General features: G+C 54.8%; 1 protein-coding gene and 1 pseudogene across 1 annotated transcript in view; one reads left to right on the top strand and one right to left on the bottom strand.

Annotated features, from left to right (window-relative positions):
* Positions 1-3,133: 3,133 nt before the first annotated feature.
* On the bottom strand, positions 3,134-3,930 carry LOC129068721 (UPF0711 protein C18orf21-like; annotated as a pseudogene).
* A 3,889-nt stretch (positions 3,931-7,819) lies between these two features.
* ADORA2B (adenosine A2b receptor) overlaps positions 7,820-27,598 on the top strand; it is a 28,069-nt gene continuing 8,290 nt past the window's right edge. The window contains exon 1 of the mRNA XM_054571197.1: positions 7,820-8,154. Coding sequence (XP_054427172.1) covers positions 7,820-8,154 — 335 coding nt within the window. The remainder of the gene's footprint in view (positions 8,155-27,598) is intronic.

The following is a 27,598-nucleotide window of genomic DNA, read 5'->3' on the forward strand; positions in this document are numbered from 1 at the left end:
GCATTTTTTACAATAGTCAACATACAGAAGCAACTAAAGTGTCCACGGGTAGATAAATGGATAAAGAAGTAGAGCATGTATACAAAGGAATATGACTCAACCATAAAAAAAAGAATAAAATCTTGACATTTGCAACAACATGGATGGACCTGGATGTTATTATGATGAATTAAATAAGTCAGACAGAGAAAGACAAATGCCATATGATTTCACTTATAATGGAATCTAAAAAACAAAATAAATGAACAAGCAGAACAGAAACAGACTGATACAGAGAAAATTTTGACAGTTGCCAGATAGGGGTTGCAGCTGTTGAAGGGATGGCTGAAAAAAGTGAAGGGATTAAGAAGCACAAATCGGTGGTTACAAAATAGTCATTGGGATGTAGAGAGCAGCATAGGGAATATGGTCAGTAACATTGCGATAGCTGTGTACGGGGCCAGGGGGGCACTGGACTTATCAGGGGGATCGCAGGTGAAATGATCACTGGACGGATACCCGAAACTAATATAATATTGTGCCTCAGCTGGAATTGAAAAATAATTTTTTAAAAGTGCTCTTGATTTTATATTTTGTATAAGATATTGATCTTATATCCTGAAACCCTGCTGAACTCATTTATTAGTTTTAATACCTTTTTGTTTGGTTGGTTTTTATTTTTATTTTTTGTGCATCTGCTAAGAGTTTTCTATATACAAGATAATGACATCTGCAAATAAGGCAGTTTCACTTCTTCCTTTCCAACCTGAGTTCCTCTTAATTCCTTTTTATTTTTCTCTTTGCTTCATTGTCCTGGACAGAACCTCTGCTCCTGTGATAGGAACTGCAAGAGCCAACACCCTTGTCTTGTTTCCGATCTTAAAGGGAAAGCTTTTCGTCTTCCACTGTTAAGTGTGCTACTCGTTGTGAGTTTCTCACAGATGACCTTTGAAGATCAAAAAAGTTTTCTTCCATTTTTATTTTGGTGATTTTTTTTAATCATGAAAGGGTGTTAGGTTTTTATTAAATGCTTTGTATGTGTCTATTGGTATGATCATGTGCTTTTTGTTCTTTGTTCTATTAATGAGGTGTATTACATAAATTGATTTTCGTATTTTAAACCAACCTTGCATTCCTCGGATAAATCCTGTGTCATCATAGTGTATAAACTTTGTTATATGTTACTGGATTCAGTTGTGGGCTGAGAATTTTTGCATCTATGTTCATCAGGAGTATTGGTCTGTTGTTTTCTTGTTATGTCTTTTTTTACAGTTTATTTTTTTAGAGAAAGCGGCAGGGAGGGAGAAACAGAGAGACAGGAACACTGATGTGAGAGAGAAATGCCTGCCGTAGGAACCCTGACCAGGGGCCAAACCAGCAACCCCTCCGTTTGCGGGACGACGCCCGGCCGTCTAAGCCACACCAGCCAGGGCTTCTTGTTATGCCTTTCTCTGGTTTTGGTATCAGGATAATATTGGCCTCATAGAGTTATGGGGGACATGTTGTCCCTCCTCCTGTGTGGAACTCCTTCACAAGAAGAGTTTGTGAGAGTTGGTATTCATTCTTCCCTAGCTGTTTTTAGAAGTTTACCAGTGAAACCCTCTGGGCCTGGATTGTTCTTTATGGAAATTCTTTTTTTATTACTAACTCAATTTCTTTACTTGTTATAGATTTATTCATATTTTATTTTTTTTCTTGAGCTAGTTTTGAAGTTTTCTTTTTTTCCTAGGAATTTGTCCATTTCATGTAGGTTATATTATTTATTGGCACACAATTGTTCATAGTATTTCTTAATACTCTTTTTTGTTTTTGTATGGTTGGTAGTAATGTCTCTTTTTCATTCCTGATTTCAGTAAATCATCTCTCCCCTCCCTTTTTGATCAGTCCAGCTAAAGTTTTGTCAATTTTTATTGTTTTTTTCCCATGAAAGCAAATTGTGGTTTTGTTTACTTTTTCTGTTTTTTTATTCCTTATTCCACTTATTTTCCATCTAATCTTTATTCTTTCCTCCCTTCTTCCTACATTAGGCTTCGTTTGCTCTTCTTTTTCTTGTTTCTTGAGGTGATAGTTTTAGTTATTGATTTGATCTCTTTTTTACAACTGTAAGTTTTCCTCTAAGCTCTGCTTTCTCTGTATCCCATATATATTGGTATATTGTAGTTTTGCTTTCTCAAAACATATCAGAATGTTTTCTAATTTCCTTTATGATTTCTTCCTTAACTCTTTGTGTGTTAATTTCAAAATGTTTGTAAATTTCCCAACCATCCACTTGTATTGATTTCTAATTTTATTTCATGTGGTTGAATCGCACACTTTGTATGGGCCCCTTCATTCGAGGTTCTGTTCTGGCCTGCTCTGTCACCTGTCTTGGGAGAATGCCCCAGGCTGAGTGCATGTGTGCTCCGCTGTTGCTGGGTGGATGTTCCATGGGTGCATACGTTAGGTTTAGCTGGTTCACAGTGTCATTCAGATCTGTTTCCCTATCTTCTGTCTAGGTGTCTAGTTTTCGTATCCATCATTGAAAACAGAATACTGACATCTTCAACTATTATTGTTAAATTGTCCATTTCTCCCTTTAGTTCTAACAATTTTTGCTTTGTGTATTCTGAGGCTCCATTATTAGATACATACATATTTATACAGGATTGATCCTTTTTTCATTAAAAAATATTCTTATTTGTCTGATATTAGTATAGCCACTCCAGTTCTCTTATTCTCTTTTGGTTACTCTGAATGATATCTCTCCTTCCACCCTTTTACTTTGTCTATTTGTGTTTTGCATTTAACATGTGTCTCTCATAGGCAGCATACACTTGGATCTAGTTTTTCGATCCATCCTACCAATAACTGCCTTTTAATTAGAATGTTTAATCCACTTACAGTTAATGATATTCTGATAAGGTAGGATTTACATCTATTTTGCTATGTGTTTGCTATACTCATAGGTATTATGTCTTTTTTGTTCCTCTATCCCTCCATTATGCCTTCTTTTTTGTTAAATAGATATATGCTAATTTCATATCAGTTCATTTTTTTTAGTTTCAGAAATTGCATTAAACATTTTTTTATTTTCATAGTCTGTCCTTTACAATGAAGAAATTTCTGAAGTCCGTATTTCCATTGTTTTGGGATTCCACTTATTTTCCACTTATTTTCACTCTGACTCAGTGACATTTTTAGTTGAGGGGAGTGTTCCTTTGTTTTATCCACACTTTTTGAGGAGCAAGTGGGTGTTGACTGTCCCGATGCAGATGTTCTGAAAATCAATGCGGGGCTCTTGCCTTGGAGCCAGACACGCTGTGGTTTAGGTTTGCGGAACTGGGGGAACGTGTCTCCGGTGTCTGCCAGCTGAGTTTACTTATAGGGGTGGTAGGATTGTTCTTCAAAGCCGACAGCAAGCTTTGGCGTTTACCATGATGTTTAACCATTTTTTGCATGTTTTAAAAGTAATAATACACTTTTGGAGTCTTTGAATTTTGCCACAATTTTTGCTTCTTTAAAACTGGGTGTAGCCCTGGCCGGATAACTCAGTTGGTTTAGCGCCTCCTTCAGGTGCCAAGGTGGATCCCATCTCCAGTCCGGGCACAGGCAGCCATCAACCAAGGACCGTGTAACTCCGCGGAACAACAGATCGGTGTTTCTCTCTCCATGCCTCCCCCAGCCCCGCCCCACTCTGTCTCTAAAATCAATTAAAAAAATTTTAAAAACTGAGTACATAATTTCTTGCTTTTCAATTAAGAAATTTCTGTATTTTGGGTGTTGGGTTGGGCTTGGGTTTGAGATGCACTCGAGAATTATCCGGAACCAGCATGGAAACAGTATGGACATGTTCTTTCAAAAGCGCTGTTAGCGGCGGTGACTAACTGTAGGCGCAGAGGAGACGGCAGGCCTGGCCCAGGCGGCCATCTGGCAGTTTCCGTGCCCAGCCTCGAGGAAGTGCTTCTGTCTCATCATCTCCACCATCCCCACGCCATTAAGATCCAGTGACAAAAGGTCATATCAATTTTTTTTATCAGATTTTTAGAGTATACAATGATATCCAAAAGCTTTGTTCCTATATGGCTTCATTCCCCCTCCTTTTTGTTATTATTGTCATACAAATCATATCTTGTGTGCTCATCAACACAGATTTATAATTATTGTTTTTGCTGTCTTTTATGTTTATGTTTATCCTGTCATTTGTGTTTACCTCCATAGTTGCCTTTACTGGCGTATTTTACTTCTTCACGCAGACTTGAGTCACTCACTAATGTCCTTTCGGATCTATTGTAGTGACCGCTTCAGGGCGTCTAGCAGTGACCCTGCTGCCGTCTCTCATCCACTGCCTGTGAGGTGCCCCCATTTTGACGTACAAGCCAGTGAGGCCTGGGGCACTCAGGCCCTAAGCTGAGAACTCCCTCCGCCTGTCACGCAGACGGATGGTGTACGTTGTCCCTCTTCCTGTTGAGTTTACAGAACCCAAGATTATTTAGGTGACAACATATTTGGGGCAGGTGGGCCTCTTCGTCTGCCCAATGGGCTGAACCGTGTTTGGCCCGAGCCAGGCACAGCCCCCTTGCCGGTCGGAGCAGAGCCGCGGGGACCCAGGCCTTGGCCCCACCGGAGACGGTGGTAGAGGCCGGCCCTCTTCTGCATGCAGGGTGGTTGCTTGAGCAAGTGATGCCTGCAGCTGCGGCCGCCTTCTTGTGACCGGGAGGTGATAAACTTGGGATTAAAGATGGCAGAGCCTAAAGACGAGCGAGCCTGGGTCTCGGACCGCACCTCTGAGCGCTGCGCCTGCTGCCGTGCCATCTGGATGCCACCTGGATTCTGCTCTGGCAGCTGCCGCAAGACGGAGCAGAGTGGGAGGTGAGAGGATGGGCGCCGGCCACCGTCCGCAGAAAGGCGCCTTCCGCTTTCGCCACTTACGGCCCGGCCCATTCGGGTTCCCAGCGCTCGGGGCCTAATTCATCCCAAAGCTCCCAGTCTCTGTACTGGGTCACGTGGCAGACGGTTCCTCCGCCCCTTTTAGCCCGACCCCTGTGCAGTAGGCATTTGTTATTCCACCTGATGCATAAGAAACTGTGGCTTAGAACAATTAGTTAAGTTGTCCAAGGCCAACCTCAGAATTAGGAATCAAATCTGGGCCCTCTGCTCATGACTTTCATGACTAACCCTCCGGGCCCCACCTCTCCTTGTGTTTCCTCCGCAATAATTGCCTGTTGCCACTACCGCCAGCCCTGCGGGTCCTGCAGTCCGTTTCAACCCCAGTGTGAGGTCCAGGCCCGGGACCGGTGGAGTCCGGGTAACGCCGGTGGGTGCACGTGGACTTGGGGAGCACGCGAGCACCGTGCTGGGCGGAGGCGGGGCTGGGGAGAGCGCAGAGAGGAGGGGCCTCTGCGGGTGGCTGCCCCGAGGTGGGCGCCGGCTCGGGGAACTCAGGGGCTGCAACAAGGGGGGAGGGCGCAGGTTTGCAGCGGGGACCCTTTCTGCTGGGGTGACCCGGTTTCCTCGAGGACGCTGGGCTCTAGAAGGGAGAAATGGGGATTCCAGGCTCAGGGAGGCCGGCGCTGCGGCCAGGGCCCGGGCTGAGGGCGGTGCGGGGGGAGGCGTGCACAGCCGCCCGCGGGTTCCCTCCCCGCCGCCGCCTCCCCACCCCGCCCCCGCCCGCCTGCTCTCCGGCCACTACGGCCAGACCCCTCACCGCCCGCGCAGGCCGGCCTGGGCTGGCGCCGGCGCCGCCAACAGAGCAGCCCAGCACTCGGCCGTCCCAGCGGCGGGACGCCCGCTCAGACCGCCTTCCCTCCTCCGCTCTCCCGGGCAAGGCTTCCCCCGAGCGAGCCCCCTGCCTTCCCACTGCCAAGCCTTGTCCGCTCTGCAAAAATAACCTCCCCGGGAAGCCTCCCGTAACTGACGCACCATCCCCAGCCCTAAAGAAGTGCCTGGACAAGTCTCTCGATGTCTCCGAGGTTGCAGTTTATCACACAGGTGCTAACAGTAGTTTGTCACATGCTATGGAGACATGGGTGGAGGAGGAGGAGATACCAAACTCAGCATGGAATTTGTGGGCTCTCCAATATTTTAACATAAAATGAATCTTCCTTGCTATAGAAGAACACACACATGCGCGCGCGCGCGCGCGGAAAACTGGAGAGAAGATCCCCTCTAATAACCTCACCAGCCAGGCCATCTACGGCGAGTGTTTTCGGAGACTTCGCTGCCTTTGTTGTTACAGAGACAGATGATTACTGCTGGGCCTGTTAGAGGCTGAGGGGTTTTGTTGTTACTACAGCTACACTGAGATATAATTCATATACCACACAACCCACTTACGTGATGCGCATAATTGAGTAGTATTTAAGCATATTACAGAGCTGTGCAACCATCACATTTTAAATATTTTTGTCACTCCAAAAAGAAATCCTCTCCCCTTTAGCGGTCACCTCGGTGTTTTATTTTTTGCTTAACATTATTTTCCAAGCGTCCTCCTGTTGCCCAATAATCTTCTTAACTACCTTGTCTGGTGACTGCGGGCGAAGGATTCCAGGGGAGGGCCTGGCACCGCCGGGGTGTCCTAGAATGATGGTAATGGGGCGGGCGCGAGAAGACCGAAGGAGCAGTGAGCCGGCCCCGGGGGAGCTGAGGGGGCGACAGGAGCCGACTGCGGGCGCGGGGAACTGACTTGGGGTGCAGAGAAGCAAAGCTCCGGAATCAGGATCCGCAGCACTACCGACTGAAGGATGGAGGAGGCGGGGGATCAGCGCCCTTCCTGGGGGCGGGCGGGGGGGGGGGAAGTAAGCTCAGTAATCGAGTCCCAGAAGGAGAGGGCACAGGTTTGGAGGAAAGCTAAACATGAGCTTGATTTTGGACTTGCCGGATTTGGGGGCGTCCGGGTCTCGTGGCGGAGTCCCAAAGTTGCGGGCGTGGATGCTCAAGTCTGGGCCTCCGGAGGCGCTTAGGCCGCTTGGAAAAGGTTTGGGACTGAGGACGTAAGGCCACCTGTGAGGCCTTGGGAGCCTGAGCTGACTCAGGTCCGGCGCGAACGAGAAAGCGCCAGAAGAGCACTGGCGCTTGGCGGGGTGGGGGTGGTGGACGGGGATGCGGAGCGCGTCACCAGGTGGGAGAAGCCAGAGCCGGAGGCGCCGGGCTGTGGCGGGGAGGATGGCGCGCGGGTGCGGGATGGGGGACGCAGACCCGTCCTCGCATGAAGTGCCGAGCGTGGGTCCCGTGGCTGCCTGCGAGTTTGGGCTCCTCCGTCCCTTCCCTGCAGCATCTCGCCCCGTTCGCAAGGCGAGCCCTGCCCGTCCAGTGAGGCCCGCAGGGTTCGGGGCGCGGAGCCTCCAAAGGCTTCAGGGCCCTGACCTGCCCGGCCCGGCGGCGGCGTGGCTTAGGGTTGGTCCTCCGGCGGCGGGCTGGCGCGGGCAGGGGGCGTCCCCGGCAGAGTCCTGTCTCAGTCCCCGGAGTGGCCCCGGCTCCGCGCCGCCCAGGTTGGGAGACAGCGCCACAGCTCGGGGCACATCCACCGACTTGGAACATTAGGGAAAGTTGGAGAAATTCACTTCGTCCGATATTGTCGTCGCTGGACACCTCGGGGGCCGACGCCGCGCCGCGCGCCCCCGCGAGCAGCGGAGACTGCCGTGGCCCGGCGGACCTCCGCGGTGTAAGGGGCGGTGCTGCGCCGGGGCCCGAGACGGGCGTGCGCACCGGCCAATGGGCGTCCCTAGCCCTCCGCGGTCCCGCCCCTGGGTCCGGTCGGAGCGCGCGAGCCTGGAGGCTCAGACGCGGCCGGCGGACGCGCGGTCCGGGCTCTCCGGCCGTGCTCGGCGGGGCCCGCGCGGCCGGGGAGGTGACGCCGCCGGCCATGCGGCTGGAGGCGCAGGACGCGCTGTACGTGGCGCTGGAGCTGGTCATCGCCGCGCTGTCGGTGGCGGGCAATGTGCTGGTGTGCGCCGCGGTGGGCACGTCGAGCGCGCTGCAGACGCCCACCAACTATTTCCTGGTGTCCCTGGCCGCGGCCGACGTGGCCGTGGGGCTCTTCGCCATCCCCTTCGCCATCACCATCAGCCTGGGCATCTCTACGGACTTCTACAGCTGCCTCTTCCTCGCCTGTTTCGTGCTCGTGCTCACGCAGAGTTCTATCTTCAGCCTCTTGGCCGTGGCCGTCGACAGGTACCTGGCCATCCTTGTCCCGCTCAGGTGAGGCGCGCGGCGGCACCGAGCCCTGTCCAAGCCCTGCCGAAGCCCCGCCAAAGCCCCGCCAATGACCGCGCGCTCCCGACCCAGGTTCCTGGCGTCGGGAACGGGCCAGGCAAGCGCCGGGGGCGGGGGTGGGGGGTGGGCTCTAAGCTCGCTTTCCACCCTGGAAGGCACCGGCCATCACGGGAGACGCGTGCGCCCGGGCTGGCCAGACTCCTTCGGGGTCTCGGGGCGGGCCCTGGAGGCCTGGACGCCCCCGGATGCACGCCTCTTTGTAAGAGGATCTGCGTAGGGACACTCTGGGGGTTCGGGGGGAGTGTGGTCCCCGGGAGCCCGGCCTGTCATGGAAACCCCGGGGAAGGCACCATCCCCGCGGGCGGGCGGAGGCCCAGAAGCCAGAGGTTTGCTGATGGTATCTCCTTTGCAGCGAGAACTGTTTCTTTCCTGCTATCCCTCACCCGCGGCCAACGCGGGGTGGGGTGGCCTGGGATGGGAGGCTGAGAACAGCGGCCCCAAAGTGCTGGGGACCCGGGAGGCCAGGCCGGGTGGTTTCCAGAGCAACTTTGGACGCTGGGACTTGGCGTTATCAGAACGGACCCTACTTACAACCCAGCTTCAGAATATACCTGGTGCAAATGAGGGCCAGGCCGCCCTGCGCGGGAAGGAAGGTGTCAGGTGACTTCGCAGAATGCTAGGACACGTGTCCCTGCATGCATAATAGTGACTCCAGTCATCTCCACATCCTTTTAAAAGGAGGAAAAGTGTCCCCCCCCCCCCCCGCCCCGTGCTGAGGTGTAACCTTGTTTGTCCACGCTGCGGTGCCCCAGCGCGCTAGGGGAACATTTCTGAGCTGAGGAAGCCAGGGGTCCCGGGACTCGCAGGGGTCGGGGATGGAGCCCGGTGGCAGGAGGAGTGGAGCCCAGCTGCAGCTGACCTGTGACCGGGGTTGCCGCAGGAGGGGTGGGAGGGGCGGGAGGGGCGGGCGTGCCTTGGGAACCTCGGGCATTTCCGAGGTGGGTGAGCTTGAGATCTCTTTGGATGTGGGGCTGAGACAGGAAACTCATAAGAAGGACAAGGAAGGAAGGAAAGGAATTAACTTGAGTCCCAACTCTGTGGGGCGATTTATATTGATCCTTTAATTCTTTCAGTAATTCCAGAAGGGAGGCAGTGTTCCCTGCCTCTGGCTGGTAGGTGAGGGAGCGTCGAGCCTTGCCCAGAATGCTTGTTTGGAGTGAGTCTCAGAGGCAGGACTTGAACCCAGGGCAGGCACGGTGGCCTTGCCGTGCCTCCAGGCCACTGGGGGGCTGTGTGGCGTCGGTGCTGCGACATGGGCAGGACGCCTGCTGCTGTCCCTGGGGGCTGACCCTGCCGCCAGTGAGTTGGCGGTCAGTCGGAAGAGAAGCGCATTTGAGGGAACCCGCCTGGGGGGTGCTCTCAGCAGCCTTGTCGGCGGACAGCCATGGTGAGCCTGCCCTGCGGGTTGTGTCCTGGGTCCCAGCCTGAACAGGAACCTCCTGCTTTGCTGGGCTGGGAGCCTGATCTGCGTGTCTGGGCCTTTCCGTGGCTGCTGCCTGTGACAACTCCCCAGGAGGCCTCCTGCGTCCTCTCAGGTGTGACAGGGTCCAGGGATTTCCAGGGTTTGGGGCGGCACACTCCTCTCTCAGGGCCCCTTTCCTGCCTCTCGGTCCTCCCGGGGGTTACTTGGTGGCTTTTGGGATTGTTTGCCTCCAGCTGGCAGTGGCAAGCCACCGCCCTGAGCTACCGTACAATAGAAGCCCTGGGCTTGCCCCTGGCAGAGGTCCAGAGCGGTGGCAGCAACGTCGGAGTTACTGGGAGAATCCCCCGTGTGGAGCAGGAGTTCCATAAAAGTTAAATTTGTTAGCTCTTGTCCTTGTTTGTGCTGGGTGGAGTCTTGGAAAAAAAAATGGGCGTGGGTGTGTTAAGGAGAAAGAAATGTGAATCACTGGCCCCAGCTCCTCCTTTGCATTTGCCCAGAGCAGGAGGTGGTAGAGCAGCGCGGTGCTCGGGGAGAGCCGGCTCCGGGCGCGCAGCGCCACCTGGAGGAGGGCCGCCCGGAGTGTGGAGTCGGGGAGAGGCAGCCCCGCCTCCCGCCCCGGGAAGGGGTGGGCATCTGAGCTGTCCCCAGCACCCAGCGCCGCCTCCAGGCTGGAGAGGTGGGCCAGCGGCGCCCAGGGCTCCCCAGCCGGCCTGGGGCCTGGGGCCTGGGGCAAGCCCTCATCCCTCAGCCATTTCTCACTTCTGCTTCTGAGGACCGTGGCCCCTGTGCAAAGGCTAAAATGCTGACTCTAAGGCCCCACCGGGCCCTGCTGAGTCCGTCTCTGGGGCAGGGGTGTGTGTGATTCCCGTGTCAGAGTCTTTAGCTGGGGACTTCTGCCCCCTGATATTTGAGAACCCTCTTGGGGTCAGGAAGCCTGGAGGCCCCCCTTCACTTTATTGACAGCCGGGGCCCAGCTTGGACGCGGCCCATGGGCCTCCAGGTGGGAGTCAAGTTGGGAGCACCCTTCCAGGAGGAGGTGCCTCCCCCATAAAGCAAGCAGTAACCAAGGCGAGGTTTGAGCACTGAGGGCAAGACCAGCCCAACCCGTTCATGGGTGCTGTAGCCTCAGAGGCACCTGAGCCCCAGCCCGGAGGCCGAGCCCAGCTCCAGGCCACTGGCTGCCTGGAAGGTGACAATGCGAGAGGAAAGGGGAGCTCCGAGGCGATGCTGGGCACAAAAATGGCAACTGAGCTGGGCTTGCAAAGGAGGAGTGTCTGCTCGGATCCGGCATTGCCCTTGGCCTTCAGAGTGGGGGCTGTCTGCAAACACAGAGAGTCTCCTGCCTCGGGCTCAAGTCAGCACGCTGCCCAGTGTTGGGCAGGGGATCCAGTCGCAGCGGTGCGGTCAGGAGTGGGCAGGAATGGGCCGGGGCACGCGGCGGAGCCAGGTGCCGGCCCCCTGTGGGAGCGGGGTCGGGGGTGCCCGGGTAGTGGGTGCGTCAGCCTGGGCTGCTCCGAGCTCACTTCACCCGCAGGCTGTTTCCGGCAGCAGCCCTTCCTCCTCTCTGATCTCGTCCTGGCCCCCGGTCCCCTTCTCGCCACACTCCCAGCCTGGTTGGGACCGGTCAGTGGCTGTGTGAGTCACCTCTGTCCAGCTGCCTCCTCCACCCTGCTCCTGGACTCCGGAGTCTCCTGGGGACCTGAGGAGGGTGTTTTCCAGGGCTTGACTGGGCCCCCAAGGGCCGGAAGGGGTGTTTGTCCACGGGCTCCCTCCCGGGGCTCCCTGCCCTTCCTCCCGCCTCCCACGTGCGGGCTGAGGGCACTGACGGCCTCTCCGCCGGACTTGACGTCTTGGGTAGAAGTGTGGCCACCACTTAGCTGCCTGAACTGGACGTAGGGTGGGAGTTGGCCTGGGGTTTTGAGTATTTTTTCAAAAACTTTTTTTTTCCTTTTTTATTTTTATTGAGCTACTGTTCTCATATGATAAGATTCACCTTTGATGTTGTTTTGAAACACAGCGAGGAGAGACGTTTTCAGCTCTGGGTCCTGCCCACCCCCGGTTTTTCCAAGGCCCCCTTGGGTTCTCCCCTCTCCACCCCCAGCATAGCCCTTCGCACCGGGCCGCTCCCACTGCGGGGGGTTGAAGGGGGCCCGGACCTGAGAATAGGGGCTCATCTGGAAGCGGAATGACCGTTTCCTTACATGGATCTTGAGTGGAGGAGCTTATTTTGGATTATCTGGTGGCCCTGAATGCAATCAAATGCCTGTAAAACAGACATGCAGAGAGAAAGGGGGAGGCTATGTGAAGACTGGGGTGGGGGGACAGGGGGAGGCGCTGGGGCAGCCACCAGCATGGCGAGGCGAGGCTGGGGGCTGCCCCCCCGCCCCCCGCCCAGAGCCCCTGCAGGGAGCTGGGCCCTGCCCACACCTGCCTTTCAAGCGTCTGGCCTCCAGAACTCTGAGCGAAGTGTATTGTAAGCCACCAAGTTTGTGGCCCTTTGTTGCAGTATCCCCAGGAAACCACCATTACTACATGAATACGCCTAAATCAGCTCTGCAGCAACCGCACACCCTCCCCACACACTGGCTCGCCCTTTGTTTCTCTCCTCAGTAATCTCTTCCGGCAAGTCATCCAGTTTCCCTGCTTCCCCTTCCGTGGTCCCCACGGTGTCACTGAATTGCTCCTATTAGGTCACCCCTGCCATGACCTCTTCTCAGTTGAATCTTCTTGGATGTCTTTGCACATGTCCTCTCGGCAGCTCTTGATGGGCTCCTGCTGGGTCGCTGCCCCCCCCCCGCCCCCCAGCCTCCCGGCCCTCAGCTCCCCTGTGACTGCTCTCTCCACAGCTGCCGCGAGGAGGATGTGAAACGTGCGTCAGAGCACATGAAGCCCTTGTGTAAAATGCGAGCGTCCCACTCGGGCCTCTGCCCACCCCACGTCGCTCGCCTCCCTCTCTCCCTCGTTCGCCGGGCACAGCCATGCTGGTCCAAGGTCTTCCGCCCGCCGCAGCCTTGGTGCCGCCCCTCCTCAGTTCCCCGGCCGACGAGGCTTCTCCGGCCACTGCATTCCCTTGTCACTGGCTGTCTCGAACTTACATCATTACTAGGTTATGGCCCCTTTCAGCCGGAGTGCGGGCTCTGAGAGGGCAGAGGCTCCGTCTTCTACTCAAGGACCCAACACTTGGCATCATGCCAGGCCTGGGGTAGGGACCCAGACTTGGACTGAATATGTGAGTGATGGGTGAAGGGTGTGCCTTACGGTGTGTCAGGCCTGGGGGAAGCTGGGGTGGGGGCCGGGGGTGCTATGCCAGAAAAGACTTGGGGAGGGAGGGTCAGATCCCAGTAATGGGCAGAGCTCTCTGGTGAAATGACATTAGAAAAAGATGGTCCAATAAGGGAAGAGAAGAGGGGACACCATCTTCTGGAAGGATCTCTCACAGGCTTGAGGAGAGCGGGGCAGAGCGGTGCTCAGCAAGCCAGCAGGTGCTGCGGGCGAGGGCTGGCCAGTGACAGTGACGTGGCCGCAGGTGCTGCAGGAGCCCGCGGCCCTGGCTCCCGCTGTCCCGTGCTCCTGCGTGAGGGAACAGGCCCTCGGGACCGGCTGGACTCGGGAGGGGGAGGGGCCTGGGTGCCACCTGCTGCTGTTCACCCTCCGCAGTTAGTGCGCAGTCCTTTGCTCTCCACCTCCCAGCCCGGAGCCATGACCCCACCGGCCACAGGGGCTGCGGGGCTGTGGCTGAGCCCAGCGCTGTGAGTGCTAGTGGGAACCTCCAGTGGGCCCGGTGTGTTCTTGGGTAGTTTAGTCCCCGCTGGGCACACAGGGGCCCAGGCAGAGTCTAAGGGCAGGTCTGGCCTGGCCAGTGAGGCCTCCAGTGCTGTCTGCGAACCTGGCGGGAACCGGGGTAGCCCGGTCTGGAGGTTTTCTGGAGGTCCCGTGCCCTCCCTGCGGTGCGTGCAGCCAGCCGGCCGGCCGTTGGGAGCCTCGGGAGCCTGCAGCGGGGAGGAGCTGACAGTGCAGGCCGTGGGCGCTCGGGGCTGTGGGCGGGAGCACAGGGCTCTTCCTGAAGGTCAGGACGGAGGGTCCGCCAGCCCAGGGACGGGGACTGGGGTCCAGAGCTGCGTGGGGGCAGCGGGAGTCCGCGTCAGATACGTCGGGAGGCGGCGAACCTGCCCTGGGCGCACTGGCCGGGAAGCCCCTGGCCGGGTCTCAGCGCTGTTCCCAGAGAATTCTGAAAAGCACAGGGGCTGCCTTTGGTCATCTGGAGGACACCCGTGTGTAAAGGGACGAGAGCTAACGTCTCCACGTGGCAGGCCGTCGGCACGCCTTCCTCTGTAAGGGCGGGCACAGGTCTCCTGCCTCGTGGGGCCCTCCCTGCCCGGCACGTTTTCATCTTTTGGCTTGGGGTGACGGTGTGGGGGCAGATAGGAGGAATTGTGTCCTCAGCTGCTCTGGACATTGGAATTTTTAATACTGGGAACAGCACCGCTCTGTTGAAGCCCTTTCTGTGTGCCGGGAACCGTAGGTGCCTCAGCTCCGTTAGCCTTTGCACCAGCCTCATGGGGTCAGGCGCTGCCCCACCTCTTCCCAGACGGAAGCCCAGGCTCTGGGAGCGAGACTTCGCCCAGGATCACGCCGAAGCCAGCACTGGGCACGCCTGTCTTCCCAGGATGTGAACAGCTGAAGGTCATCCAAAAACACCCCTTTAACCAGCGGTCCCTTCTAGGAGTAGATGAGGGGGGACTATCATGATTGGGGCAGAGGAGACTGTAGCTAAATAGTAACAAGACCAAATGAGGAGGAGAAAGCACACTCTTGGCTGGTGTGCATGAAGTGTCCCTGAACTGGACTAAGGGCTGCAGGGACCTTAGGGGACCCCCTCCTGCCCCTCCTTCCTGGGGGATGGGGGCACCGAGGCCCAGCCTGTCCTGACAGACCCTCGGACCCTCGGCACTGGGCTTCAGACGGGGCCCTTCTGGCTCTTCTCCCCTCCGGGCTTTAGGACGTGAACTCTTGACCTCTGAGGCTGACAGTCTGGAGACACTGCCACCGGCAGCAGGAACTTCATGGCAAATGGCAGATGTACCTTCTTCAACCGGACGGAAGTTGAGAAGGGCTGGCCTCGGCTCTGAGACAGCTCTTTAGAGGAGGGGAGTGCTCTTTCTGTGGGGCTGGCGCTGAGTTTGCGTATGGGATAAATGGGGGGAAGGAGCCTTTCGAGCTGAGGCGGCGCGCAGGCGCAGAAGTCTGGGCTCTCCCGCCGTTGTGTGGTTGAAGGTTCGAGAGCAGGCAGGCCAAGGAGGGCTCAGACGCTTGCCAAGGAACATGGGTCTTGTCCTCCATGAAGGAGTTTTTGGACTGGTAAGTTCATGAAGGAGTTTTGTTTTGTTTTGTTTCTCCCCCATCACTTCTAGAGAGAGAGAAACATGGATGGGAGAGAGAAACATGGATGTGAGAGAGAAACATTGACTGGTTCCCTCCGGTACATGCTTGGATGGGGGGAATCGGACCCACAACCTAGGCCTGTGCCCTGACTGAGGATTGAGCCCGAAACCTTTTCGGTTATGGGACGACGCTCCAACCCGCTGAGCCACAGTGGCCAGGGCGAAGGAGGTTTTTAAAAAATTATTATTGTTTTTGTTTTGACAGAAATCAGTCAGTCTGCACAGAAGTGAATACTCAAAAGTACAGAAGGGGCACAGAATGGAAAGCAAACGCCCCGCGTCTCTGCCCCCGCCCGCCCCTCTGCAGGGCGGTCCCGACCGTCTCTGATGGCAGGTCTTCTGGGGGCCGCTCTTGGTGGCGACTCCTGGGTTTGTGCCGCCGTCTATTTATTTGTTATTGTTTTCAAATTAGCCGTTTTTATTTTCCACCTACAGTTGACATACATTATTGCATGAGTTTGAGATGTACACGCTGGTGATTAGACATCACATAACTTGCTAGGTGATCATCTCGGTAAATCTCACACCCACTTGACACCACACACAGTGATCAGAACACTATTGACTATATTCCCTGTGCTGTACTTAACATCCCCATGACTGTTCTGTAACAGCCAATTTGTACTTCTTAATCCCTTCACCTCTTTCACCTACCCCCGACCCCCTCCCCTCTGGCAACCATCAAAATGTTCTCTGTGTCAATGAGTCTGTTTCTATTCTGCTTGTTTGCTTATTTTGTTTTTTTAGATTCAGTTGTAGATAGATATGTGTTTATTGCCATTTTATTATTCATATTTTCTTTCTTTTTTCTCCTCCTTCTTAAAGAAGACCCTTTAACATTTCTTGTAATGTTGGTTTGCTGATGATGAACTTCTTTAGCTTTTCTTGTCTGGGGAGCTCTTTATCTGCCCTTCGATTCTAAATGGTAGCTTTGCTGGGTAGAGTAATGTTGGTTGTGGGCCTGTGCTTTCCGTCACTTTGAATGTTTCTGGCCATTTCCTTCTGGCCTGCAAAGTTTCTGTTGAGAAATCTGCTGACAGTCTAATGGGAGCTCCCTTGTAGGTAACTGTTTTTCTCTTGCTGCTTTTCAGATTCTCTCTTTGTCTTGAACCTTTGGCATATTCATTATGATGTGTCTTGGTGTGGGCCTCTTTGGCTTCATCATGGTTTGGGGCTGTGTGCATCCTGGGCTTGTATGTCTATTTCCTTCACCAAGTTAGGAAAGTTTTCCGTCATTATTTTTTAAAGTAGGTTTTCAGTTTCTTGCTCTCTCTCTTCTTCCAGCAGCCCCAGTGTGAACATTAGTACTCTTGAAGTTGTCCTAGAGGCTCCTTACGCTATCTTCGTTTGCGGGGATTCTTTTTGCTGTTCTGATTGGGTGTTTTTTGTTTCCTTATGTTCCAAATCACTGATTTGATTTTCTGCTTCATCTACTCTACTTTGATTCCCTGTAAATTATTTTTCATTTCAGTTAGTGTATCCTTCACTTCTGACTGTTTTTTTTTAATGTTACTGAAGTTCTCACTAAGTTCACTGAGCATCCATCCTTATGACCAGTGTTTTGAACTCAGCATCTAGTGGATTGCTTGTTTTCATTTTGTTTAGTTTTTTTTTTTTTAGTTTTGTTCTGCTCTTTCATTTGGGACATGTTTCTTTGTCTTATTTTGGCTGCTTCCCTGTGTTCTTTTCGATGCATTAAGTACAGCTGCTACGCCTCCCAGATTAGTAAGAGTAGCCTAATGTAGTAGGTGTTCTGTGGGGTCCAGTGGCACAGCCCCCTCAATCACCCGGGCTGGGCACTCAGGGGGTACCCACTGTGTAGGCTGTGTGCACTGCCTGTCGTAGTTGAGCCTTGATTGCTATTGACGTGTCAGTAGCAGAGATTTATCCTCAGACGGATCAGCTGCAAAGGCCTGGCTGCGACCACCATGGAGGGTCAGCTGCCCAGGGGCCTGCCCCACAGAGCAGGACTTCCTTCAGCGGGGCTCTGGTGACCTCTGAGTCCACCCCTTGAGTGTGTCGCTTGTGGAGGTGTTTGAGGGGTGATGCTTTGATGTGGTCTGAAGCTGTCCACTGGGTACGCTGGCTCTGGGGTCTCCCAGGGGAGAAGGAGGCCAAGGTCAGCTGCTGCCTGGGGCCACCCAGCATGAGCTACAGAGCAGCCTGCAGGCGGCTGCTACTGTGCTGGGCCTGGAGGTGCCCAGGCAAGGCCAAGCTGTGAACCAAGGCCTGTGCTGCCAGCACAGGGACTGGGGTTGCTTAGTGAGAGGTACAGAGCACACTGAGGCCAGATGCTCCCTGTTTCAAAGATTTAGGAAAATCTGAAGCATGAGCCAGATGGGCCATTTGTATGGAAAAGCCACTGGAAACAGCTGGGGTGGGGCTGAAAGTTGGGAGGGGCAGGGTCTCAGGTAATCAATCACCAGGGCAGGGCGAACTGTGTGAGCCAGGTTGATAGTCTCAGATACGTGGCCTGCCTGCTGGTTCTGTGGGGTGGGGTGGGGTGGGTGGTTCTCAGAAAAGGAACAATGGCCTCTGCCAGCACTTTGTCTGACAGAAAGCTGTCCCCCCCACCCTCTTGCTTGGATGCCGGGCACTTCAGTTCCTCCTGGTGTGTTTCTAGCGCTTTTCAAGCAGCTGCCCCAGTGCTGGAGCTCAGCGAGTGAGTGCCAGTAAGCCTGTGGGCAGGCCCTTCAAGACAAGCTGCCAGGGAGTCCCTCAGCCCTCCGTCTCCCTCAGCCACAGTCCCCGCCAGTTTTTACAGCCAGGAGGTATGGGGGCTTCTCTTCCCGGCCCTGGCTGGGGGTCTGCTGTGGGGCTGGGACACCTCACTCCTCAGTGAGGGCCTCTGCAGCGAAGATATCCCTTCTGATTTTTTAAAAATGCTCATCCGAGGATGTTTATTGAATTGAGAGAAGGAGAGAAACATCAGTCCATTGCCTCCGATACATGTCCCAACCAGAGACTGAACCTGCAACCTAGGTGTGTGCCCTGACCGGGAATTGAACCTGCAGCCTTTTGGTGTATGGGACAACGCTCCAACCAACTGAACTACCCGGCCAGGGCTCCCTCCCGATTTTTATCCGCTACTTGTGTGTGGGACCGGCCCATTCTCCTCTCCTACCAGTCTTGATGTGGCTTCTTCTTTAAACCCCTCCTTGTAGGAGTCCTGTTTAGCCAGATTTCAGGAGGTTCTGAGCGGTGGCTGGTGGGTAGGTCAGCTGTAATTGCGATGTGGTGTGCTGCCGTCTGTAAACGGGACCTGTCGACTCGGCCACGTAGCAGGCGGGCTGCAGCTCGCTCAAGCCCTATCCTGACCCTGCTCTTCCCAGTTTTTGTTGTACGGTATATTTCTTTCCCCCTGCGGATCTTATTTCAGCCTCCATTTCTAATCCCATCAATTGTAGGCAGCATCTATTAACTGTCAAGAGAAACGAGGAAAGCATACTGCCCTCACCCCGGCCCCCTCTCTCTGCCCTGGCTGTCAGCTCTACCGTTATTTTAGCCCACTGCCTGCCTAGTCGAGGTTTACTTTCCGAAAGGCAGTTTATGCTGTTGCACAGAAATTGAAGCCATATAAACGGGTACATGTGAAAGCGGCCACCGAGCTTTCCCCTTTGGTTTCCCAGTTGCCTGTCAAAGGCAACTGCTGTTCCTTCTGGGTTTTTTTCCCCCTAAACAAATTATAAACTGAACACATTTATATTGTACTGTTACTTTACATTGTCAAGGTTAATACTGTGTACATTTTACTCTGTAACTAGAAGAAAGTTTCCTGAACTTGTAGAGTTTCTGAGAATTGCAAACTGAGTAACGGCCTTTATGTTTTCTCATGTATACAATGTTTACTCATCCCAGAACGGCGCTGTACGACTGAGGTAGGAAATGCAGTCTGTCTCTAAACACACACTTCTCAAGAAGACAGTTCTAATGACCAGGTCAGGTGGATTCTATTTTTAGGTGCCATCCATGGCTCAGAATTGTACCACCTTTGGGTCTGCTTCATGTTTGGATCATGATTTTCTCATCAAGAAATTAAAAGACAGCCGAAGGGAGAACGTGGCTTCCCGCAAGCTTGTGAAGGGCCAGCGTCTCCGTCATCCTCGTGGCTGACTGTCTCTCGCGCCTTCTGACTGGGGGCGCGGTGCCTTCTTCGTCCTCTCAGAGTTGCTCTGCCATGTCTTGCATCCCATGTTTTCTTTTCTCTTTCTGGGTTCCATGTTTGTTGGTTTGTACACACATCCTTAGGTAACCTTTTAAGGACATGGGAGATAAACTTCCTGGGTTTTTAAATGCCAAAAATGTTCTTATTTCTCACATGTGATTGGTAGTTTGGATGTAGTTCAGAAGTTTAAAGGCGCTGCTCAAGAAGCCTGCTGTGCATGCGATTCTTGATTTTCACTTACATTTTCCCTCCGGAAGCTGGCAGGCCCCTGGCTTGCGCTGGGAGCTCCGAGGCTTCAGGAAGCTGGGTTCCCACGTCAGCCTTCGGCTTTGCTCCTTCGCTGGGGACCGCGCTTCTCAGCGAACTTTTCCAATCCGAAGACTTGGGTCTGTCTTCAGCTCTGAAATCTTACAAAAAAATATTTTCTTGATTATTGCCTTACCTCCATTTTCTCTGCTCTTTCCTTCTGGGATTTTTAATAGATAGACAGATACCCTCCTTGGCTGGTCGTCATTGTATCTTAAATGTTCTGTAATGGATCCGTTTCTGATACTTTAGCTTTTCATTCTCCTCTGGAAAAGTTCCTTGACTCTTTCCCTTTAGTTCTTCTATTTTTTTAAAATTTAGCATTCATTTTACTTTATTGATTTAAGGTTAAAAACTTTTAAGTTTTTTAAAAACCTTTTTTTGGATTCGCACGATTCAGATCACTTCCCGTGGCGCCGTGTGCTGCTAAACAAAGCTCTTCCTCCCACCGACCCTCTGTCACTGGCCCTGGCGCATCAGCCCTGGGGCGGCGGGGCAGCGGGAGTGGGCGCCCCGCTCCGCGGGACAGGGGCGCCGTGGCTGGGCGGACTGGCAGCCACGCCGCTGGTCCACAGGCCATCTGTCCCCTGATTTCTGTTCCTCTTCCAAACCCCGTTCTGGACCCTGCTGCCCGCGAGGCTGGAGCCTCTCCTCCCGGCCAGCCACCCTGTTTCTGATTGTGGGCTTCGTGCCCCATCCTAACGATCCTGTCTGCCTTCTGGTTTCCAGAAACTCACGAAAATCTCTGGCTTGCTGATGTCACCTTCTACTTGCATTTTTAGGGTGGTTATGAGTTTCTTTACTTTCGTGTTTTTCTGCTGTCATTTAAATGTGATTTCCTGAGAAGAGAGAATTAGGTGGGGCCTGGCAGGCCCATGGGGGTCTTAATCAGGAGTGTGACTCAGTCGGGTTCGAATTACAAACCAGTCCCCCTGGGGCGCAGCAGGCAGGAGGGTTGGGGGATGGGGTCCTGGGGGTGCCCCCTTCGCCTCCAGGGGAGAGGGAGGCAGCGCCGACCCGGGCAGGGGCGGGGGTGGTGGAGGCACATCAGGGGATATCTGAGGTGTGTAAAACCCAAACGCTCGCACCCCAGCAGGTTGATATCTGATGTCAGCTAAGGGGTCTGGCGGAGTCTGGAGCTCAGGCGCCACAGGTGAAGCCACGCAGCCAACCAGGAGGCTAGGACAGGAGAGGACCCCGAGACCCGAGACAGGCCCGGGCACCGGGATCAGCGCGTGAGGCCCGGGCCGGCCGCCAGCTGACAGGACAGTGTGCCTGTCCTGACCCACGTGCCGCGTGGTGCGCTGTGGCTGGAAGGTGGGGTCCTAGGGGACAGGTCGAGAGGACTTGCTGACTTGGTTGGATGCTGGACGCAAGGGAGTGGGGGAGCCCAGGGTGACTCCCAGATTTTGGGGCAGCTGAGTGGTGCCATCCCAGAGACAAGGGGAGCCGTGGTCAAACGTCGTGTGGGTCCCCTGAGAGGCCTGCGGACGCAGCGACGTGGTGAGGGGTCGCGTCTGGGGAGCCCGAGGCCGACGGACCCTCCTGCCTGGACCTGCACCCGGCCTCCCACTCCAGCTCCACCCGCGGCTCCCGGCCGGCCCTCTCCCTAGCGTTCCGTGCCTGCCGGCGCCTCACCTCCCTCGGCCTCGCCCTCTTTGGTTTTGCCGCCTCCTGTGCTGCAGTCCAGCCGCCCACAAACTTCCCAGAGCAGCTTTCTGCATGTGACGTCTCGGTTTTTCCGACCCTCATTTCAACACCTCTGCCAAATCTTCTCTTTTTTTAAATGTACACTCTAACGCTCTATGGGGGACAGTACAGAACACGTGCTGGCAGCCGCACGTCTTGAACCCTCCGGTCCCATCTCTACTTCTGCCCTGTGCCAGGATGCCAGTCTCCTGACTGGGCTCTGCGCCACGCTGCTCCTTTTGCCCATTTACGGGCGGCAGTAGCGTCCCTCCGTCCTTTACCAGCTGGCCCGGTGCCTGGGGGGGGTCTCGGTGCCTCGCTGGCTCCGGGCCCCTCTCCTGCAGCCTCACCCCGCCCCTCCCTCTCCCTTTGATTCTTGGCTCTGGCTTCTCAGGACTCCTCTGAACTCCTGGATCACGCTGAGGCCAGGCCTTGGCATGTGCTGTTCTCACTGCCCCGGAGGTTGGTGACCTGCTGACTCTTCCTGATTTCCACTCCACCGTGTCTGGGAGGTGCCCGGGATTCCTTGGCAGCTCTGTGTAGACTTGCAGCTATTTTCTTAATTATTAGTAATTTGTTTAAGGCCACCTTCCCTTCTCCATTATAAGCCAGGCTCATGGTGTTCCCTCTTTGTCACCAGTGCTCGGTCCAGTGACAAGCCTGTCAGGTATTTAGGAGTCGGCAGTGTGCGTGCGCACACACACGTGTCTGTCTCTGCGGGGTGCGTGTGCCCTGTGGGGGACCGGCGCTCCTGCGGGAGGATGAGTGTGAGCCTAGACACGAGGAGCCATGGAGCCGCCAGGAGGCTGAGAAGGAACGTAGGGGGCTTCACCAAAGCCAGCAGGGGGGTTTCAGTAGGGAGAGGTTAGCAGTCTCACAGAGGCATAAAACAGCTCCTCAGTTTGGCGTTTTCAGGAATCATTAGTAACTTAGTTTTCTTTTTAAAGGTTTTATTTATTTTTAGAGAAAGGGGAAGGGAAGGAGACAGAGATGAAAAGAAACGTCGTATGTGAGAGAAACATTGATCAGTTGCGTCTAACTTGCCCTGAACCCAGGACTGCATCCCAGGCACATGCCCTGGCCGGGAATCGAGTTGGTGACCTTTCGGTTTGTGGGATGGTGCCCAGCCCACTGAGCCACGCCAGTCAGGGCATAATTTAGTTTTTTAATAGCAGGAACATTTTTTAAATGACAAAACAAATGAAGTATATGTGTGTGTTTACATACATACGTAAGTATACACACATTGCATTCATTTGTAAATGTCCCTGCTATTTTGTAATATTATGTATTAAAATATATATACAGATATATGTAAAACAAAATATATATATATACATATACATACTTAGACATACTTGTATCCATTTGACTAATCTAATGTGGTCTATGGTTTCAGAAAGAATGAGTCATTCTGAAATAGTGTTTTTTTCCCCACAGCTTCTAAGTTGCAAAACTAATATAATGAGTCCTCAGATTCTCTTCACTTAAATACACAAATTGTTCATATTTTGCTATACTTCCTTTCTCTCTGTCTCAGGTACATGCTCCGATCATACTTGGGAATTTTAACGGCACAGTCTACAGTCAGATGTCCTCAGTTATCCAAATCATGGTCTTTATACTTTTTTTAAAAAATCCAGGTTCCAGTAAAAAAAAAAAAGAAATCACACATGCACTTAATTCCTTTAGTTTCCTTTAATTTGGAATAGTTCCTTAGTCTTTTTGTTTTTCCTCTTTCAAGACATGACCATTTTTGAGGAGCCCAGGTTATTTGTCTTACAGGAAGTCCCTTGATGTGGGTTTGGTTGTTTCCTTATGATTAGACCCACGATGGACACTGTTGGTTGTTGAACGTTGGGAAGCTGGCTGCATGGTACCGTGTCCACCCTGGTGCACCCCGCGAGCACAGAGGGTCCCAGTGCGCCTCCGCTCGTGTGCTGGAGCTGGGCGCAGGGTTGCGGCCGTCTGCCGGGGCTGCACACTGACAGGCGTGTGTTCCCCATTGATGATTCTTGCCAGAATCAGTTATTACCATGAAAATGGTGACTTTCTTTTTTCTCATTCCTTCTACCTTTATCAGTGGGCATTCTTCTATTAAAAAGGAGGTTTACCTTTTCCCTGCTCTTCTTCAAATTATTTTTTAATATCAGTATGGACTTATGGGATTTTAGTTTCAGTCCATGTGTTATAATCCATTTCTGTTATTCCTTTTGATGCCCACATTTGGCCAATGGGAGCCCATCAAATTCACTTCCGTTTGCATGTTCCCCTCAATTTTTCGATCACTTCCTTACTTTTTGGCGCAGGAGGGTTTTTCGGACTCTCTCTGTTTCCCATCTTTGGCATCAGCCGTTTCTCCACGGAGCCCTGTTTCCTTTCCGTGGAGGATGACACTTAGAAGCCAAGACTGGCGTGGGTATGCACGCTTCTTCTAGGCCCTCGCAATGAACAAAGCTAGATTTTCTTTTTAAGTAACGCGCTGGAAGAACACATGCTTACGGTAGAATGCCATCTAATTAACGAGTAGGGAAGACTCCGTGAAGCAGGTCATCATGCGGTTTAGGCAAGAACCAACAGGTGCTAAAACTCACGGGTGAAAGCCGATGGAAAAAACGGTACGTACGAGGTCCGGCAGTATCTATCGCAAGCTGTCCACTGGCCCCAAAGGGGAAAATAGTTACGGCGGAGGCGGCTGGCAGGCCCGTGATCGCTAAGCGGCGAGAGCGCGCCTCGCCTCGCCCGAGCGGGCCGCCCGCCGGGGAGAGTCCCCGCTCCTGACGCGTCCTCCCGCTGGCGGCCTGTGTGCCCGGGGGCCAGTGCTCCTGTCGTGAGCGTGACGTCTGAGGCCAGGGACGGGTGCTCCTGGGGGAGAGGACAAGGTGTCGTTTGCTCCCCTGCTCTGGTTTCAAGCAAGGCCCTTCTCTCAGTTCACGTGGAGGGGATCCCAGTCGGGACCCCAGCGCCTTTGGGCTGTCTCTGAGGCACACCCGACGCGTGAGACCAAACCATGGGACTCACCAAGGAACAGGCTCCAAGGTGCACTCTGGGGGACCTCGTCCCGCCCCCCACCTCGGGGGGCGACTCCTGACCGCCCGGCTGACGGCCTCCAGCTGACTCAGGGAGCCAGCCACTGCCCAGCCCTTGTTCCCGGGTGATGCTGAAGGACAAATGGCACCTCTTCCAATCCCCTTCCCACGTGGCCCGGGGCTCAGCTCAGGCCCCGGCTGCGTCTGCTCTGGGGTCAGACACGCCTAAGCTTGGAGGAGTGGACGAGAGCCTCTCAGGAGCCCGCCAGGGCCTAGGCCCCTCAGGTGACGGAGTCTGAAGGTAAACTGCGGCCACCGCAGGTTGGCGTCCAGTGGGTCGGCAGGGACCGTCCCTTCCTGAGGCTGCCCACAGGCTGGCGCTGTGACCTCCCAGGCTGTGGCGGCAACGCAGACCCGCGCTTCATTATAAATAGGACCAACAGCATCCACCCTTTTTGTGTAGGGATGGTTTTATTTGTTCCTTAAGTGTTTGGTAGAATTCATTAGTAAAGTCCTGTGAGTCTTGCTTGCTGGGTGGGAAGGTTTGGTTATATATTCCAGTTCTTTAATAGATACAGTGCTGTTCAAATGTTCTCTTTCTTCTTCTGTCCATGACAACGTTTAAGGAGCCCTGGTTGGTTCTATGAGAACTGAGACAGGAGACGTGCTAAAAACGTCCCTCGTAGACAGGCAGCCCCTGGTGAGCTAAACGCTGAAACGGAAGACACGCTCACTGCCCGCGCCGTGTTTTGTCCAGAGCCGCGAGCGAGGGCTGACGGCTCCGCGGAGCCGGCGCTCTGCCCGCTCCGGAGGCCTTCCGGCTTCCCCAGCGGCTGCGTTAGGTGTCTGGCTTCACCAGGGTGCTGTGCACGACAGGCCGAGCCTGTGCTGTTCGAGTGCGTGGCCCGGTGGGAGGGGACGGAGAAGGCGGCGCGGGGGCGGTCCCTGGGCCGTGCTGCGGGGTGTGGGCCGCCGCCGTGCGGGCTGGCGCGGGCGTCAGTGCCCCCTGGTCCGCCTCGCGGTGGATTCCTGCGGGGGCGGCGAGTGCGCCTGGGGCGGGTACATGGGGGAAGGACCCTGGCAGGGCGCGGGCGGCCGCTTCGGTTCCTCTGTGGTTCCGCCCAGGCGCACCGGGCTGCGGGGGAGGGAGCCGCACTCCGTTCTCGGCAGGCGAGGAGAAGCCCTCGGCGTGACTGCGGTGCAGCCGCCGGTCGGTCGGGCTCCCAGGAACCAGGAGGAGAAGCCGCCGCGCGGGCAGGCAGGCCTCGCCCCTCAGGGGGCCGCCCGCAGTCGGCGGGCTGCCGTGCCCGCCGCCGGGCCCGCTCACCAGCTGTCCTCGGCTCGGAGCTCTTCTCTCATCTGCATTGTCGTGGCGCCTGCCGGCCTTGCTCTGGTTAAAGTTTTGCCAGGATTTCCCTTACACTTTTTAGGTACATTTTTAACATTCGCGGTGGCAGCCTCAAGCCCTGCAGAGCTGCCTACCCCTGGGGCTGGGAGGGAGGGTCTGATGTATTTTGTTAGTGCTGTAGTTACAAAATGTTGTAAGTTTTGAGTGGTCTGTCCTAACCCCATTTTCACATAAATCCTGTTATTATTTGTGTGCAGTTTCAGAGACTATGAGGTTTTCTAAGTACGTGCCTGTTGCTTTATAACAGAAATGTGTTACAGAGGCATGACACTTGTGAGCTGGGCAGAATAGAAAGAAAAAAGTCCCTAAATGAACCTTAGGAGCTGTGACAGAGCTCCACGTGCATCTACTTAGCGATCGGCCTGTATAAAGCGTTTCGTGCGCTCATGTCTGCAAGAGACGCCCCAGCACGGAGGGGCTCCGCAGCCAGGCCCACCCCCTCGTCTGGTGCCGGGGCTCAGCCCCTGGCTGGACTGGCCCCACGCGGTGTCGCCACCAGCGTAGCTGCCCTGAGAGCTGGGCAGTCTGACCCCTGAGGCTGAGAGGGCGGCCTGGTCCCAGCTGAGGACACGGAGCCAGAGAAGACCCTGCCCCAGAAGTAGGACTTGCGTCCCCTCTTTCCTTATGTCACCTCAGGGCCCACACTGCTCCCTTTTGCGGACGCCTGCCATGTGACCGTTACTCCGTCGACCTCCTCACCTAACGGCCCCCGGTGTGGCGAAGGGGTGCACCGGAGCTGGGCGCGGCAGGGGGCACAGCCGCAGCAGCTGTGGGCTCCGCGGGGCGTCCCTCGTGTGTGGGCCAGCGCGCTTCCTGCTCGTCGGGGAGAATAAAACTCTGTGTTTCCTTTATTCATTTCTGCACGGCCTTTATTTATTTCTCCTGCACTTGGGACGGACACCTGGCGTCCTTGACTGTGCTGTTGGGACCAGGGCCCTCCACAGAGAGCGCTGACCGGCACAGGGGCAGAGGTAGGAGAGGTCACGGCCCCCCCTTTCAGGAATGTTTTGGACACACACACACGTGCTCGAATGTTCTGAGAGCCACTGGTGCACAGGGAGCAAGGGGTGGTGTTTCCAAGCAAAAGGTGGGACCAGGGAGGGAAAAGACAGGGGCACGTGAGAGGGAATGGCAGGTTACCAGAGCCTGCCTAGGATGCCAGGGACCCTGGGGCCATCTCTTCCAACGTCCTGCTCGGTGCAGGGACAGCCACAGGCCTTCCGCAGCTCCCCTGACTGTCTGCACCCGGCCCCAGCGTGGGCCTCATGGACCCTGTGCTGCCGTGAGGGAGCTGGCGCTCCCGTGCTGAAAGCACTGTCTCTGGGGCCCACACTCCTCCTGCAGGTCTGGCCGTGGCCTCCAACAGAACGAGCCTCCTTGCTGCCTACCAAAGGGAACGGAAGCCTCCTCCTTCAAGCCTGCGGTCCCATCGGCTGGCTGCAGCTGGGGGGCTTGTGAGAACTGCAGGCAGCCTCCGCAAGGGCAGATGTGTCTGGGGGAGAAAGGGAGCAGGTGACCAGGCAGAGGGCGGAGCTGGAGTTTGTGAGCAGAGCCAAGAATGGCAGCTCTCGGCAAAGTTGGAGTCAGGTTGGACTGGGTTTGTGCCCGCCTGCAGGTTTGGGGAGCAGGCCGATCATTTAGCCTCTGTGAGGCTATTCCCAGGCCTGTAACCCGGCAAGGGCGGCTCTGACCTCAGGAGGCTGGTTTGAGTGGGTTGCATGAGCCAGTAGCTGCGGGCATCCCAGAGCAGGGGCTCCGACAGGGGAAGCCTGTTGTCGCGCGCCGTGTTGGCGTGTGTGTGCAGCTGGCCAGGGGCGGGGTCCAGCACCTGGCACCTGGTCATATGCTTCAGAGGCTGCTAGAACAGGAGCCTGTCTGCCCGTTGAGAGGACATTAAGGAGAACGTTT

This window comes from Pteronotus mesoamericanus, unplaced genomic scaffold (assembly GCF_021234165.1).
Source record: "Pteronotus mesoamericanus isolate MK-2021 breed Mesoamerican mustached bat unplaced genomic scaffold, CSHL_Meso_final contig_22, whole genome shotgun sequence".
Taxonomy (NCBI): Eukaryota; Metazoa; Chordata; class Mammalia; order Chiroptera; family Mormoopidae; genus Pteronotus; species Pteronotus mesoamericanus.